Raw genomic sequence first — 19,105 nt, forward strand, 5'->3', positions numbered from 1 at the left:
GTGCTTAAATACACATAAGCTCGGTGAACAACAGATTATTCTGATAATACGAGATCGCCTATTAACCTTAGCAATGGAACAACCCTCTTTTCTAGCTTCTGCTTTCTAAGACTCCTAGACATTTTGATAATTTAGCAATATATAGCAATAAAAAATCTTAATGGAAATGAGAGCAAAACACATTTGACAGACTTTATATCCCACATATTACACAAACAGACACTTCCTACACTGTTAAAGGAAAATGAGAAAGCATCATTTTGCTATTCATCATGACACTAACAAAAAGGCTTCTTTCACTTTCAACTTTCTGAGAGATATTGAAAGAGATAAAGATGGAATAAAAATTGTTTTTCTACATTCTTCACCCAAAGGTTTAATGATTGAAAAATGCTTTCCCAGAAAAAGCTAAACACTCACCTAACTCACTAAAGATGAGAACAAAGGGCAGAGATCAGAGGAAGCTCTACATAGGGTATTATTTATAGACCTCGTACCACCCCCAGAGGAGGGGGAAAAAAACACATTAGTAGAACCAGGAGTGAAAATAGATCAAGTGATCAGCCCACAATGTCAAAGAAAATTTAGAATTTTAATCAAGCCCAGCACCCATATGTTTGAGAAGTATTTTAGCTGTATCTAAAGACTTTCTCCCCTCATGCTCTTCTCAGGAAGGCTCTCACAGCCAGGCAACTCCCATGTCAGTGGCAACCTTGTATCAACCTTACCCACAATTCTAAGACCCTCCTTCTTCTCCCTGCATCCTCCCCAAAAATGCAGGAAGGGAGATTTTTACTGTTTACCTCATGAGTTTAAAAGGTCAACAATACCACCAAAGAAGCTCTGAAACTTCGGGACTGGACTTGGTTTATTTCTACAAAAGTAGCTGTGACACATTCCAAAACAGAATGAAAGACTTCTAATATTCCTGTGTGTGTGTGTGTGTGTGTGTGTGTGTGTGTGTGTGTGTGTGTGATTATTCACTTTGGTTCAAGGTACAGCCAAGAAATAGAAGGAACTGGGAGAAAAAAAAATGACAATTTTATATCACACTGAAATAATTCTATGGGTTTAACCAAAACTGTAAAAGGTAATAAGGTGATTAGAGTTATCTTGAGACTAATCCATTTTTGATGGAGAATGTTACATTGGTTAACTTCAGGTATATCATCTTTTCATGCTTGCTCATAGAATCTCTAAGCATGTTTGCTGGTAATTGGCATATGAATCATATTTTTATATGATACTATAATTTATTGCTCAAGATAAGACTCTACAAAAAGGAAGATACCATCATACATGAAAGCAAGTCAGAGTTATCTAGAATTATGTCATCTATAAAGAGTGTAATGACTCCTTGATTATTCTTGAATTCCTAAGAGTATGCTTATTTTCTGAGGGATACAATATTTGGTCATAGAATTTAAGTCCAAGATGAATGACATGGAGCAGCTAGAAGCCCTGTAAAGGGGAGTGTTTTACAAGGCCTTTACTTCCCTCTTATCTTTCCTAAATGAGCCCCCACTTCTATCAGCTGCCAACAGCCTGTACTGCCAAATCTATTCCTTAAAAAAAACTAAGCCTCACTTATATATAGTAGTTCTTTTCTGCCATCATCCTCTCTATGGTCTGAATGTCTGTGTCCCCACAAAATTCATATATTGAAATCCTATCCCCCCAAGGGTATGGTAAGGAGATGGGCCCTTTGGGAGGTGATTAGATGGATTAATGTCTTCATAAGAGTCCCCAGACAGCTATCTAGCCCCTTCCACCATGTAAAGACACAATGATACAGTGCCATGTGTGAGAAGGCAGGCTCTCACCAGACACTGGATCTGACAGTGTCTTGATACTGGACCTCCCAGCCTCCAGAACTATAAGAACTAAATTTTTGTTGTCTGTAAGCTACCCAGTCTATGGTATTTTGTTACAGCAGCCTGAATAGGCTACGACAATCTTCAATTGTCCAAATAATATAAGTTTAATAAGATTTTATTTAAAAAGAAAAAGAAGCAAAACCATTGCTGTTCTTTGTGATCCATCTTTTATTTACTCCTCTCCATAGTTTATATTGTAGGCAACTTGGTTAGACTTAAATATGACTTTGAATACATTTAAAAAGTGCATTTGGAAAACATAAATCCAAAATAGGGTGGATTTATGAAATAGTATTACTCACCCTTCTGGATTACACCAGCTCTTTAGGTCAAGATTTAACCATAAAGGAATGGAAATATAAATTCTCAAAACTAGCCAGTTCCTTAAAATCTATATTTATAAGGGATAAATATTATCTCATAGCTCAGTTTAGCATCTATTTTACTTTAAGTTCAGTAAATATTGAACATTGTGATGATGTCATATTACAGCACAGCTTACAGCATAAGGAGAACTCTGGAAAAATGCCTATTAAATTCCTTTAAAATGTATTGCTCTAATTGTTTAAGGAACTGATTATACTTCCAACAAATCCTTTTGGACATAAGATACTAGCTTTCCCATTTAAATAGATCATTTTCAGGCAGTTTCATTCCAGAAACGGCACATGCTTTGTCTAGCCTCCTTGCATATCAAGGACAAATTTGGATTTAGAAAGAAAGAAAAAAAAAAAAAACTGAAAACTACTCAATTCAAATCAGAGCCCATTAAAGAAAAGGGTAAGGCAAAAGTACCAAAGTTCACCCTATCCAAGTGCCAATGAATCTACAAAGGTGCTTTAGAAACATGTAATTACGTTTAAAAAATAAATAAATAAAAACAGACTTTTTACTGTAGAGTATACTAAAAGCCACTATCTCCCCTTCATAATAACTAAGAATAACTACATATTTGCAGTAAGTTTCCCACTTTCTTTTTGTTTCAGTACTTGACAAGTTACAGAAAAATTTGTTTCAGAAGCAGGCTTTTTAAATACTTGCAATGACAAAATGGTTTTAACCTTAGAGGAGGGGTTTATTAGGTGAAGTTTATTTATTCCAAGGTCTTAGAAAAATAATGATAAAATACTTTGCAGTTTAAGACATTTTCAGTGACTGCCAAATAAACAGCATTTCACTCGTTTGTTGAAGAAAAAACAGACCCACTGGGAATCACTGAATTTTGTAACTTTCCAATCATATGATTAAATATAATTAAGAAAAAAACAAGACCTCTAACTTAACAACGTATCAGCGGAAAACAGACATGACCTTTACACTAAATAAATTCCAACTACGTACAACTATTGAAATGATGATAAATTTCTTGCTAACTAACAAGTGCCTTATCACCCATAAAAGAAGCCAATGCTAGTGTACACCTAGGAAAAATGAGGTTTTTAAGGAGAATTCTTAAAATTCTAGATCAACTATTAAAGTTATCGTATACAACTACATAGACATAACTATATATGATTACATAGATGATTAAATTCCTTGAGTCTTTTTCTTACAGAAAAATTAACTCGGTCTGAAATAGAATTTCCCAAAGTAATTCAGTAGAGAAAAGACAGAGAAGTCAGTGTAGACTGGGAGAGAGTAGTCTTTGCCCAGACCCACAGTATAAGTGCACATGTTGGTGCTTAATGGCCATGCCCTTAAATCAGGTACTTCAGAGGTGGCTCAGGTAAATCTGCCAAGTAGAAACACAAGTGGATGCACATTTGCGGTGTCCAATTGGAAATAAAACATCAATACCCCTTTCCTTTATTGGCTTGTGTTTATTGAAACTTGTGATAGCTTTTCTTTCTACCCAAGTTTGGCAGCATAGTTTGAATTACGCTGGGGGAGTTATCTTTAACAAACATTCTTATAACAGTGGTTAAGTCCAGCACTGTCCATCTGAAAATTCACTGAAGATAAACTGACAGCTGATAATCATTTTTGCAAAGATATCCCTACTCAAATGAATAAAGAATTTGGGCAAGGGGGAAAAAAGCTCCCTTTCTCCTGATTTTGGGCCATCATCAAACTTGGATCATGAATTATTCTTTTACCAGTTTTCTTTTTTGAACCCATTAGCTGACACCTAGTCATCTAGACATTCTTAATGGAGGCACAGGCTTCTTCACCAATTCCAAACAATTTTTCAGGCCTGGTATGTCTACCCTTTTTACTGTATTCAACTTGTGCTCCATTTTGGAAGAACCACTGAAAATTCAAAGTTCTAACTTTTAGGAAAGGCAAGAACAGGTGAAAGATGTAAAAGGGATGGTGATGGAGTTGAGTGTTACTTTAAACTTCATATAAATAAATACTTAAACTTGTTCATAGTATAACTACTGTGCTTTCCATGACTTAAAAGGGGACATCTCCCCCTGTAATTGAAACAATTCTCATTTTTTCAGGCACAGGGCCAACCTGAAATTCCTGAAGTAGTACTACAGCCATAATAATGCTGATGCTCAATATCGGATATTCCTACAAGAATACCCTACACTGAACTTCAGATCTACTCTTCCTACAGATTTCCTCATCTCAATAATGTGTAGGAAATCATTAGCCATCTCAATAATATGTAAGAAATCATTAGCCAACTGAAAAGTATACAGTCTCAAAAGAGAAAGAAGGATATTGAGTTCTGTGGGGTGTAGATTTATAATAGAACCTACATGGAGCTGTAGAAGTCCAGAGAGTTAGCTCTCTATGGAATAAAATAGGCTATCAATTGTGGCTTTCACAGAAAATCAAAATATTATCAATTTATAAGTTGGCCAGAAAAAGATTCATGTCACATCTTCATATATTAAATGAATTCCTTCTAAGCATTAAACTTTTATTAGTCTGGTAGCTTTGAGTGCTTTTAATGGGAGAAAAAAACTATCATATCTGGAAGCTAGACCTCACAAATGGAAGTCAAAAATTATTGCAAAAATATTCTGAAAGCAGGGTATGTCCCAGGTAGTAAAGGTTACTGAAAAGCTGAATATTTCCAGAAGCACATTCACTCCAAGCCTCTCCAAAGAATTTAGGTGGAGTAGCAAACTAAGAATAAAGGTTCTATTTCTCTATTCACTGATTCTATTAACCAGTCTTTATTAAGAACAACCTGGGTGCCAGGTAGTTTCGGGCACTAGGAATGTAGTGGCAAAACAACTGAAAAATTCTGCCCTCACAGAGCTTTAATTCTATTGGGAAGAGACAACAACAAGATATACAATATGCTAAATGATGACAGGCGCTAAGGACAAAAATAATGAAAGATGAGGGATAGGAAGTATTGGGGGAAGGTTTCAATTATAGATAGGACAACCACTAAGCAGGTAATATTTGAATGAAGACCTGAAGGAGATGAGGAAATGAGCCATGCAAATAACTGTGAGGGTTCAGGGAAGAGACAACATTTCAGACAGAGGGAACAACAAGTACAAAGTTCCTGACAGATTAGCATGACTGGCCAGTGAGGCTCAAGCAGAGTGAAGCAGAGGAAATGAAAAGGACGACAAGGTCAAAGAGATCATGGCAGATAGTTCATAAAGGAAGTAGGAGCAGGTGCAAAGAGATCAACTAATTAGGAGGCATCTGCAGCAATCTCAGTGAGAAATGATGGGATGAACTAGAGTTGTAGCAGTACTGAATGTGAGATGTAGTGAGATCTCTGAATATGTGAATATCTCTAAGGGTAAAATAGATTTGCCAATTGGTCAGATAATGGGTGTAGAGAAAGACAGAAATCAAAGAAGACTCCAAAGTTTCTGGCTCAAGAACTAAAAGAATGGAATTGTCTATTGAGATGACATGTCAGTTTTGAGACTCCTATTAGCCTTCCGATTATTTGATTCCAATTAAATAAGGAATTATATCTGTGCTTTTATAAATGCATATATTATCAATATATTAATAAAATAGTTTGAAACTTTAAACATAGGTCCTCTTCTAAGCTTTATCAATGGCATCCTGGGTACCTTGGGTCATTCATTCCATAGTTGTTTATCAGTCAGAAAGAGAAGAATTATACAGAACCCTAATTTGGTCAATTAATATTTCTAAGAAAGTATTACATTCAGAACAGCTTTATCAAAGGCAATCAGTTCTCAACCAATCACACATTAAACAAATGTTCACTAAGAGCCTATTATGAATCAGACACTGCCATGAATTAGAAATATGATAGTGAACAGACAGACATGGTAGTCTCTGTCTGCAGATAAATTAATGTAATGAGGGAGGCCATATGAAAACAATAATATCACATACATAATGAATTAATCAACAGCAATTGTGGCAAGTCCTATAAAGAGAAGTTATACAGCATGGACTTGACACACGGTACACTGCCAACACTCTTCCTCTCCAGCAGGAGGGTGTCTTAGGGATGGACTACATCAGCAAAATGGCACATGTGCTCCCAAAGAAGTAACGTCTTTAAGGATGGTAAAGTATTCAAAACCATCTTAATCTTTAAAAATCTTAAGTGAAAATTCTATGCTTCTATCATTCAATGTTGAATTACGTATACAGTGAACTATAATTTCTCTACCTTTCTGGGGCCAGGGATTATGTAAAATAAGGTATGACCTGCATTTGACTGAAATGAAAAACAGAAAGCTATACCTGAATTATACTCTATGATAACAACTCACAAAGAACTTCAAGATGAAAACAAGAAAATCAAAGTAGCCCTTAGAGTCACAGCTGAGTATAGCGGTATACACACAGGAATGAAATTTTAGAGCTATTAAATATGTATAATGTTAGGGAGGATGCAACCCAATACAACCTTCATCTGATAAAAAAGAAATTCAGGCTCAGAAAGACTACATGACTTGCTCAAAGTTAAACAGCTAAAGAGCAGCAAAGCCAAGACTAGACCAAAATCTCCCAACACTTCAGGCTGCACCCAGACAATTCTCACACTGTATTTTTCTATCAGAAAGAAGGAAAAGAAAGAATGAAACAGATTCACTAGTAAAAAGTTTTCGCTTTGGAAGCCTTCTTTTGGAGGATGTTTTAGGAAGTAAAATTGTACTTTACAGAGGATTTTTTCTACACACGTTATTGGTTCTGAGAGAGGGGAACAAGAAACAGTTGCTATATCCTGGGAAGAAGCCCCGAAAGAGCAAAGAATGAAGAGCTTCAAGAGAAAATATTAGAGATGAGGAGTGGAAATGTGTTATGAAAGCTTCTTTAATTAGAAGAAGAAAATATTAAGTAACTATTAAACAGAAAAGTTAAACAATCACTCCCACTGTAGATATCTATTAGAAAGAGAATTACCCAGTAAATTGAAAATATTTAAAAATTAGGTCTCTTTCCTTAATACTACTATTGGGGCCAGGAGTAAAACAGAATTACTTTTTTTCTGAGCATCATTTAAGTTATGAAAGATAAGAAATTCTCCATCAGTTCTAAACGTTTTTAAAGTAGATCTTTCTGCAAGGCTAAGCTACCTAGAAACTCTTGGTGAGGAATAAAAACTTCTCCCCCATTATCAAATAAATTGATTTATGAAGCTTCTTCAGTATTAAAAATCCCAAAGGGCTAAAAGCATTCAATATTACTTAAAATTGTGGAAATAAAAATAAATCCATAAGCTATAAAGCATAAGCCTAAGTAACTAAACTACAAAAAATCCAACGAACTTCATAAAGACTTGATTACAAGTGGTATGATGTAAGAAATTTTAAAATATGCCTCAGGAAATAAAAATTCTTCATCCATAAAGGGAAAGGCTATCGGCTCATTGCTCCTTTACGGCTCATCTGCTCTAATTGATTAAAGTGATTTTAAGAAATATTTTCTTTCTGACTCTAGAATTTCTTTCTAACTCTATCTAGAAAAAAATAGCGGCCATAAATCCTTTTTCCATCTGTAACCACAGAAGAAGACTTTCATCTATCTTTGCTTTGTTTTTCTTAAACTCAAAGCTGGGATAATGATTTGGTTTTCTTTATTTTCATATTGTAAGATATTATATTAAACTTAATTCAAACTTTTTAATAAGATACAGAGATCTATGTAAGATCCTCATTTGCTCACTGCTATATTCATGGTACCTAAAACAGTGCCTGACATAAACTATTCATTCAAATAACACTGGTTGAGTTGAATTGATTTGAATTAAATTATAGACTATAAAAGGTTTATCTTAACATCATCTTGTTTGTGAAAGTGAAATACATTGGAATCAGCACATAATGATGACAATGAGAGACCAACAACTGCATTATAATCAAAGTCTTTGTATTACATAATTGCCTTATGTCACAGAAGAAGATTCGCCTGGAGAATATCTCTGAATCTGTATGTAAAAGAAAAGCTCTGTTATGAAATTAATGAAACCCTAGGTATTTGTGTAATGCTTAACAATTTACAAAGCATTTTCATACATATACATATATACATGTATGTATATAAATACATGACATTATAAATACATTATATACTATATTTACACATAATCTATGTTTTATATACCATACATATATCATATGTAATAAGCATTATTATCCACTCTTTATTGATAATAAGATCAAAGCTCTAAGAAACCAAGTGTCTTGTCACTAAGATGCAACAGAGTCAAAGTAAACTCGGGCCTCTAAACTCCAAACTCAGATGAACCTTCTACTTTCAGCTGGATGGTTAAAAGATGGCAGGTTTATACTTGAAATATAGTAATCCCCTTATTCACAGGGGATACATTCCAAGACCCCCAGTGAATGCCTGAAGGCATGGATAGTACTAAACCCTATGTATACTATGTTTTTTTCTTATATATAAAACCAAATAAAGTTTAATTTATAAATTAGGCACAGTAAGGGACTAACAACAATAATTAATAATAAAAGAGAATTAATATAACAATATACTATAATAGTTATACAAGTATGGCGACTCTCTCAAAATTTCTTACTGTACTGTACAGTGAGTAACTGAAACCATGAAAAGCTAAATTGTGGATAACCTTGGGGGGGACTACCATAAGAGCAACTTTCCTCATTGTTTTAATAATCTCTTTTTTATTTCATTTTATTTTTTTGAGGTACAGTTTCAATCTGTCACCCAGACTGAAGTGCAGTAACGTGATCAGAGATCACTGCAGCCTCGACCTCACAGGCTCAAGTGAGCCTCCTACCTCAGCCTCCTGAGTAGCTGGGACCACAGGCATGCACCACCACGCCCGGCTGATTTTTTTTTTTTTTTTTTTTTTTTGTAAAGATGGGGTTCCATTATGTTGCCCAGGCTGGTCTTGAGCCCCAAGGCTCAGGCAGTCCACCTGCCTCAGCCCCCTAAAATTCTGTGATTACAGGCACAAGCCACTGTACCTAGCCAAAACCTCTCTCTTAACAGGGAATAAGTAATAAGTCATACAAAATCTCACAAGCGATCTTGGCACGTGGACACTTGGAAACGTATCTCTTGGCTGTCATTTTTGAGTACCTGAGTTTATTATCTCTCTAAAATATTTTACTAGTAAACAGTATATACGTTGACCTGTATTTCTAATTCCTTATAAAAGCCAAAATTATAGCAACATGGATCAATGAAACAATGCCCCAGTAGTGAAATAAGAGGTGCCCTGCATTCATGTCAACAAAAAAGAAAAGAAGAAATAGAATTATTTATTCCTTATCCCAGCCAACATCATGACCATTGGCCATTCAAAGAGCTAAGGCTAAAGAACGGCACTCCAGGATCAAGCATCTTGCCCTGCCCTTGTTTCCCTGGGTCAGTACTGCATACAGTCAGCCATGCCTCACCTGGCTGTTTCCTTCCACTCCATCTCCTGCCCATCCACGGCCAGCAGCTCATCCAGTTCCGTGAAGAGCTGAGGGGGAGCTGGGCTGTCATCCTCCTCTCCCAAGATGAATCGGATGCGTTCTGCAGCAGGAGAGACTGCAGAAGTGAAAATACTGTGGTTAAACATTGGCTGGACAACCCTGAGGAAAGTGGAGCTCCGGGCTCTTCCTCTCTCTCCAAGGTTACTGGGCTTCCCTTCCACATTTTCAGTGGACATCTTTCTTGCTGAGCCTCCCAAATCCCCAATCTAAGGCCAAAAAGAAATCAAAGCCCTTCTCTATTCTTTTGGTTCTAAACTGTATCTTGGTTCTCCACCACTCTCCAGAAGGATAGCACTCCAATTCCGTGTGATGTGTCACAGAGAACCTTTAGCCCTCAGATGAGCTGAGGTCTAACCACTCACTTCCCCGCCTTCTCCACTTATGACTCATCCAAAATTATTAGACAAAAGCCAGCTTGAACCAATCACTTTTTCATACAGCTGTGGGAGGGGCAACAAAGCACCCCAATCCCACCCACCCTCCCTCTGTCCTAAAGCTAAATGTCCTAAAGCTCATGTCCTCGCAGGCTTCTCCCTACCAATGACTGGCTAACTGCAAAGTTGATGAAGGAATATTTAACAAGATGGGCCCTCTTCTTTACAGAATGGTAGTACCCAAAAATGTTTAGTCACACTTCAATGCACTTGAAAAACAAGCCCAAGTAAAATATTGTACATTTGAAGGGGAGAAAAAAAAAAGACATTTTCCAACACACTCAAGCACATAATTGAATGCCCTACTAGCTCCTTTTGACCCTATCTCCTGAAAATCACGTAATGAAAAATTAACTAGAATTTCCCCCAGGTCATGGGTTACTCCCTTTCCAAAAAAAAAAAAAAGAAGACAACGATGAAGAAGAAGAAAAGAAAGAGAGAGACAGAAAGAAAAGCAGTTGGAAATTGATGGTCATGTTACAAATTTAAGTCCCACAAATACTCCTCAAAATCCCTGGATAAAACCAACAATGTTATATACATGTGAATGCAGTTCAAGCACACACAAATATATTTATTATGGATAGACAGACACACACGCGTGCGTGCATATATAAATCTGTAGAAATATATGTACACAAACAACCCAATAAAACCAGAAAATCCCTACCATCTGAAAACTATTATAAAACAGGACAGAATAAAATTCCATAGATCAAAATTTATTTAGTACAAATAAACCCATGAAAAATATTCAACCTAATTAAAAATCAAAACTAATCATTAAAATAAAATGTGTTTTACCTATTAAAATGTCAAAAAATGGCGGGGCGCAGACGCCTGTAATCCCAGAACTTTGGGAGGCCGAGGTGGGTGAATCACCTGAGGTCAGGAGTTTGAGACCAGCCTGGCCAACATGGTGAAGCCCCATTTCTACTAAAAAAAATACAAAAAATTAGCTGGGTGTGGTGGCGTGTGCCTGTAATCCCAGCTACTCAAGAGGTTGAGCCATGAAAATCACTTGAACCTGCGAGACAGAGGTCGCAGTGAGTCGAGATCATGCCACTGCACTCCAGCCTGGGTGTCAGAGCAAGACCCTGCCTATCAATAAATAAATAAATTTAATTAAATGTCAAAAATGAAAAAAATGATAATCCCAACGTGGGCAAGGGTTTCGGAGTCATGCACCCAGCACTTCTTGATTTATGTTACTGGTAGGAGCCTAAATGGAAACATCTCTCTAAAGGGAGATGCTTGAAGGACATGAAAATTTCTGAAAGGACATGAAAATTTTTAAATAGTGCATATATCCTGTGAGCCAACAATTCTTCCACTAGAAATACATTCATTCTAAAAAAATTAGAGTTATCTCAAAGGTTTAGTGACAGAAGTAATCATTCTAGCATTGTTTATAACTGAGAAAACAGAAAAATCCTAAATGTCCAAAAAGGAAGATTGGTTAAATAAAGTATGGTACAACTATACAATAAAATACCATGCAATCATAAAACATGTAGTCAAAATAGCTGGCCTTTTTTGACATGTATATTATATAAACTTAAATTAAAAATAAAAATAATAGACATTAAATAATCCCATTTTAGTAAAGAAACAATAAATATGTATTTCTATAAAATAGAGCTAGGAATTGAGGCAGTCCTCATTGTGCTCAGTCTGATATGTGTGCATTTCAGTTACCACAATTTAGGTTAAATAACATAGTCCCTAACAATACAGTTCAAATTTCCGTTAACATGGTATATTAATAGTAATTTCATAACTTTGCTGCTAGCTCTTCAGTCCATAAATCACTTCATAACTAACATATGTGCATAATGATCACTGACCAAGCATGGGGTGCTTGTTTAAAATATGTCAGTGATTGATAACTGCATGTTTGTTATTCAGTTCACACATAGACAGCAAAGTGTGTAGATGTGTTGTCTTCTTGTCTCCCAAAAATAAATGCATGTAATACGGATAATCAAAAGGGAACTGGCCAATAAGAATGAAGGCAATGTACAGAAAAAAAAATTAATACTTTGGAAGTAAAATTTGTATCAAACGTAAATGGAGAAGACATAGCTAACCATGGAATGTACATGATGCCACCATTCACCATTGAGAGACTCTGTATATGCAGTCAGAGGAACTTAGTGAAGGTGAACTAATCAACATAAACAAGGAAAGTGATTGTGATGAAAAGGATGATGATGTCCTAGAGAAAGTGATACTGGCTAAAAACTTCACATTCAAGGAATTTTAGGAGACATTTCTTGACATGGAAAGCACACAGGATAAAATGTAAGCTGATCTACATTTAGAGAGCATGGCAGTTTGTCTAGGCATTGAAAAAAAATACATGTTCCATATCATAAGTTGTACAACAGGAAGAAGGCAAGCACTATTCAAATACTCCTGATAAGACTGCACAATGAAATGACTTTAATATCAATGTTTCTAATGTTTTAAATTGCTGTGTACTGAACAAATATTAGTTTTACCTTTTTTCATTTCCCTATACCTTTATAGCTAACAATAAGAGAGATTTTAGTGATTTAAAAATGTTTAAAGGTCAAAGAGCAATAGTAACTGTTTTCATTGATTATTAGGATTGCTTTACATAATTTCAGTTTTCAAAGTCATTTTTTTTACAGTCATGCACTACGGTACAAAACAAGGACTTCTGTATATACAGGCATATTTAAATACACAGGTACATTTTCAGTGTTATATGGTTTATTTCTAGGGCTTCTGTTTTCTTATGTTCACTTTTCTATAAATTCTAAAGTGTTTACAATTCACTCATGTATCCCATTCAGCAAATATTTACTGAGCACTGTCTATGCTCTTAATTGGCTTAACAGACTTTATCTTCAGCCTCTGACAAAAAGAGCTCTGATCTTACAGAGTTTACATGTATGTACGGAAAATAAACATTAACTAAGTAATTTATTCTTTAAATAAATAAGTAAATTAGCACATAAACCAATACCAGAAAAAATATCTCCTAAATATAAGTGCATGCAGAACATTAAAATAAGGTACAAATACATACTGAGTACAAGTACATACTGATATAGGGTACAACGAATATGTTTTACTTTGTGATTAGAAAAGATGGCTTTGAAATTTCTTTTTTTTTTTTTTTTTTTTTTTGAGACGGAGTCTCGCACTGTCGCCCAGGCTGGAGTGCAGTGGCGCTATCTCAGCTCACTGCATGCACCACCTCCCGGGTTCACGCCATTCTCCTGCCTTTGCCTCCTGAGTAGCTGGGACTACAGGCACCCGCCACAATGCCCAGCTAATTTTTTGTATTTTAGTAGAGACGGGGTTTCACCATGTTAGCCAGGATGGTCTCGATCTCCTGACCTTGTGATCATCCCTCCTCGGCCTCCCAAAGTGCTGGGATTACAGGCGTGAGCTGCTGCATCTGGCCTGAAATTTCTTAATATCCCTGGTAGAAAATAATCTAAAGTTCCAGGACTTTAATGTAAAAATATGTGCAATGCCTTTCCAATCATGAAATGGGAAGTTTAATTATTTTAGGGGATCAAGAGGGCATGAAAATGAAGAAATGATGGGCAGAATTTGGAGTCTGGACAATACTTTTAAGGAGTAGTGTGTTCACATCACCAAAAGTTTAGTCACTTTTTTCATCGTAGTGGTTCTGAAACTAGCAATCACAAATAAAATCACTTTTCATCAACATTCAACATCAAAGATCCCTAAATCAGAACTACCTTTAATTTTTTTAACTTTTATTTTAGATACAGGCATACATGTACAGGTTTGCTAGATAGGTAAATTTTGTGTTACAGGGGTTTGGTGTACAGATTATCTGCCACCTAGGTAATAAGAATAGTATCCAGTAGGCAGTTTTTTGATCCTCATCTTCCTCCCTCCACCTTCACATAGGCCCCTGTGTCTGTTCCCTTCTTTGTGTCCATACGTACTCCATAGAATTAGCTTTTAGAAAGGAGAAGTCTAGAGTTAGTTAGATAATCAACCTTTTGTCCATTTCTAAAGATGTGATGTAGGTTTGTCCCCACCTCTAACAGAAAAAAAAAAATACATGGGTCTCCTGCCTAGAAAACAGCATAGATAGTACATATTCCTGCTCGGCTCTACTCCACAGAGCATTACTCTGTAGTCTGGCATTCTCAATTTAACAAAACGTGAATCACTACTCATTAGACATCAACAGTGGTGACTTCTGCAAAATGGAATGGAAGAAGGATGTAACATTACCTCCAGGTCTTCCTCTCTAGGTACCATGCCTAACCCCTTTCACAAGCTGTCTTATTTATTACATATAGGCACCTGAGCAACCAGCACATCAATTTTGGGGGATTAAAATTCCAAAATCGTGTGTCATAAACTAGTTCGCAACTCCAGGAAGTTTCTACTAGTGCTGTACTGGGCTCAGAGCCGAGAGACTTGGGGTGCATATGACTTAGCGAGACACCAGCTTGGGCAGCCAAGGAAGTGTTTGCACCACCTCTCCCCCAACCCCAGGAAGTGCAGCTGGGTATAGGGAAGGTATAGGGGGACTTTTGAGGAGGGTATAAGGACAAGTAAAGAGGACTTTGTCTTCCCACTTGGATACCAGCTTAGCCACAGTAGGTTAGGAGACTAGGCAGAATCTTAAGGCCCCAATTCCAGGCCCTATCTCCCAGATGACATTTTTAGACATACTGGGCTAAAGGGAGCCTCCTGCTTTGAAAGTAAGGACCCAGACATGGCAAGATTCATCACCTGCTGACTAAGAGACCTTGGGCCTTGAATAAACATCAAGGGTACCCAGGCAGTACTTGCCATGGACCTTGAGTGAGATCCAGAGCTATGCTGGCTTCAGGTGTGACCCAGTGAATTCCCAGCTGTGGTGGCCATGGGGAGAAGTGCTTGCTGGATGAAAGGAGAGGGAAGAATGAAGGTGACTTTTTGTCTTGCAGCTTGGGCACCAGCTCAGCCACAGTGAAGCAGAGTACCAAGCATGCTCCTAGGGTCCCCAATTCCAGGCCTTCACTCTCAGGCAGCATTTCTGGACGTGCTCTGGGCAAAGAAGAGCCCACTCCCCTGAAGGTAGAAACCCAGGCCTGGCAGCATTGACCATAAGCTGACTGAATAGCCAGCCTGAGCCTTGACTGAACATTGGCAGTAGCCAGGCATGAGGCAGTGGCGGCAATGCAAAGACTCCTTCTGCATCAGGAAAGAGGAAGGAAGAGTGTAAAGGACTTTGCTTTGCAGTTTGGGTGCCAGCTCAGCAGCAGTAGAACAGAGCACCGAATAGATTCCTAAAGTTCCTGACTCCAGGTCCTGGTTCCTGCATGGCATTTCTGTACCTGCCCTCAGCTCACTGCCCTGAAGGGAAGGACATAAGCCTGGCTGGATTCACCATATGCTGACTGAAGAGCCCTTGGACCTTGTCTGAACATTGGTGGTAGCCAGGCAATGGTCACTGTGGGCCTTGGGTGAGACCCAACGCTGTGTTGACTTCGGGTCTGACCCAGTGTAATCCCAGTAGTAATGACCACAGGGGTACTTGTGTCACACCTCCCCCATCTCCAGGTAGCTCAAATGGAAAGAGAGACTCCTTCTGTTTAGCGGAAAGTAAGAGAAGAGAACAAGAGTATCTGCCTGGTAATCCAGGGAATTCTCTCAGATCTTAACCACAAAGGTGGTACACCTACAAGTCTGTAAGAGTCACAGCATTACTGGGCTTATGGTGCTGCCTAACACAGATACGGCTGCAGTGACCAAAGTCACAACCATCAATTCCCTTTGAATGCTGGAAAAGCTTTCCCAAGATGGGTACAAACAAGCCCAGACTGTAAAGACTACAATAAATACCTAACTCTTCAATGCTCAGACATTGACAAATATCTACAAGCATCAAGACTATCCAGGAAAACATGACCTCATCAAACAAACTAAATTAAGGTACCAATGACCAATCCCAAATAACAGAGACATATGACCTTTCAGCCAGATAATTCCAAATAGCTGTTCTGCGGAAGATCAATGAAATTCAAGATAACATGGAGAAGGAATTCAGAATCCTATCAGATAACTTTAACAAAGAGATTGAAGTAATTTTAAAGTTAAGTGGAAATTCTGGAGCTGAAAAATTCAATTGACATACCGAAGGATGCATCAGAGTCTCTCAACAGCACACTTAATCAAGCAGAAGAATTAGTGAGCTTGCAAACAGACTGCTTGAAAACACATAGAGGAGAAAAAAGAAAAAAGAATGAAGCACACCTATGAGATCTAGAAAACAGCCTCAAAAGGGCAAATCTAAAGGTTATTGGCATAAAGAGGAAGGAGAGAAAGACTGGGGTAGAAAGTTTATTCAAAGCGATAATTTAAAAAGTAGAAAAACTTCAAATAAAAAAACCTTCCAATGCATCTTAAAGAACTATTATAGAGAAGCAAAATAAAACCAAACCCAAAATTAGTAGAGGAAGAAAAATAATAAAGACCAAAGCATGAACAAATGAAATTTTAAAAACGCAATAAAAAAGATCAATGAAACAAAAAGCTGGTTGTTTGAAAAGATAAACAAAAATGACAAACCTTTAGCCTAAGAGAAAAAGAGAGAAAACCCAAATAAATGAAATCAGAGATGAATAGGCAGACATTACAACTGATATCACAGAAATCCAAAGGATCATTACAGACTACTATGAGCAACTATATGCCAATAAATTGAGAAACTTAGAAGAAATGGACAAATCTTAGACACTTTCAACTTATCAAGATTGAACCAAGAAAAGACTCAAAACCTGAATAGACTAATAACAAGTAATGAGATTAAAGCCATAATAAACGGTCTCCCAGCAAAGAAAGTCTGGGACAAATGGTTTCACAGCTGAATTTAAAGACGAACTAATGCCAATCCTACCCAAACCATTTCTAAAAATAGAGGAGGAACGACGACTTCCAAACTCATTCTATGAGGCTAATATTACCCTGATACCAGAACCAAAGGCAAATCAAAAAAGGAAAACTACAGGCCCATACCCTTAATGAACTCTGACGCAAAAATTCTCAACAAAATACCAGCAAACCAAATTCAACACACATTTAAAAGATCATTCATCATAACCAAGTGAAATTTATCCCAGGGATGCAAGAATAGTTCAATATATGCAAATCAAATAACATGATACATCATATCAACAGAATGAAGGATAAAAAGCATATGATCATTTCAATTGATGCTAAAAAAGCATTTGATAAAAATCAGCATTCTTTCATGATAAAAACCCTCTAAAAACTGGTTACAGAAGGAACATACCTCAATATAATATTAATAAAAGAACAGACTTACACCTAGTATCATGCTGAATGGCAAAAAACTGAAAGCCTTTCCTCTAAGATCTAAAACAAGACAAGGATGCTCACTTTCACCAGTTATTCAACATAGTACTAGAAGTCCTAGCACGAGCAATCAAACAAGAGAAGGAAATAAAGGGCATTCAAATTGGAAAAGAGGAACTCAAATTAACCTTGTCTGCAAATAATATAATCTTGTATTTGGAAAAACCTAAAGATTCCACCAAAAAGCTATTAGAACTAATAAATTCAGTTCAATTGCATGATACAATATCAACTATACAAAAGTCAGTAGCATTTCTACATGCCAGTAGTGAACAATCTGAAAAAGAAATCAAGAAAGTAATCCATTTATAATCTTTACAAATAAAATAAGATACTTAAGAACAGACTTAGCCAAGAAAGTGAAAGATCTCTACAATGAAAACCATAAAACATTGATGTATGAAATTGAAGACATAACAAAATGGAAAGATACTCCATGTTCATGAATTAGAAGAATCAATATTGTTAAAATGTCCATACTACCTAAAGCAATCTACAGATTCAGTGCAATTCCTATCAAAATACCAATGACATTCTTCACAGAAACAGAAAAAAATAATCCTACAATCTATATGGAACCACAAAAGACCCAGAATAGCCAAAGTTATCCTTAGCACAAAGAATAAAACTGGAGGCATCACATTATCTGACTTCAAATTTTACTATAGAACTATAGTAACCAAAACAACAGAGTACAGCCATAAAAATGACACATAGACCAATGGAACAGAATAAATAGAGAACCCAGAAACAAACTCATACATCTACAGTGAGCTCATTTTTAATAGAGGTGCCAAGAACATACATTGGGGAAAAACAGTTTCTTTAATAAATGCTGCTGGGAAAACTGGATATTAATATGCAGAAAAATAAAACTAGACTCTTATCTCTCACTATATACAAAAATCAAAACAAAATAGATTAAAGGCTTAAATATAAGATCTCAAACTATAAAACTACTACAAGAAAACACTGAGGAAACTCCAGGACACTGGACTGGGCAAAGGTTTCTTGAGTAAAACCCCACAAGCACAAACAAACAAAGCAAAAATAGAGAAATGGGATCATATCAAGTAAAAAGCTTCTGCACAGCAAAGGAAACAATCAACAAAGTGAAGAGACAACCAAAAGAATGGGAGAAAGTATTTGTAAACTATCCATTTGACAAGGAATTAACCAGAATATATAGGGAGTTAAAAAACAACTTAATAGGAAAAACCTAATAATCCAGTTTAAAATGGGCAAAAGACCTGAATAGATATTTCTTAAAATAAGACATACAACTAAGAACATGAAAAAGTGCTCACCATCACTGATCATCAGAGAAACGCAAATCAAAACTACAATGAGATCATATCACCCGGTTAAAATGGCTTTTATCCAAAAGACAGGCAATAATGAATGCTGGCAAGGACGTGGAGAAAAGGGAACCCTCGTACACTGTTGGTGGGAATGCATAGCCACTATGGAGAACAGCGTGGAGGTTTCTCAAAAAAACTAAAAACAAAACTACCATAAGATCCAGCAA

The 19,105-nt window shown here is 36.6% G+C and overlaps 1 protein-coding gene across 3 annotated transcripts in view; it reads right to left on the minus strand.

Annotated features, from left to right (window-relative positions):
* Positions 1-19,105, minus strand: part of SLC4A4 (solute carrier family 4 member 4) — a 396,122-nt gene that overhangs the window by 226,528 nt on the left and 150,489 nt on the right. For all 3 annotated transcript variants that reach the window (XM_023190242.2, XM_023190244.3, XM_023190245.1), the window contains exon 4: positions 9,677-9,812. In XM_023190242.2, coding sequence (XP_023046010.1) covers positions 9,677-9,812 — 136 coding nt within the window. The remainder of the gene's footprint in view (positions 1-9,676; positions 9,813-19,105) is intronic.

Source organism: Piliocolobus tephrosceles, chromosome 3 (genome assembly GCF_002776525.5).
Source record: "Piliocolobus tephrosceles isolate RC106 chromosome 3, ASM277652v3, whole genome shotgun sequence".
NCBI classification, from domain to species: Eukaryota; Metazoa; Chordata; class Mammalia; order Primates; family Cercopithecidae; genus Piliocolobus; species Piliocolobus tephrosceles.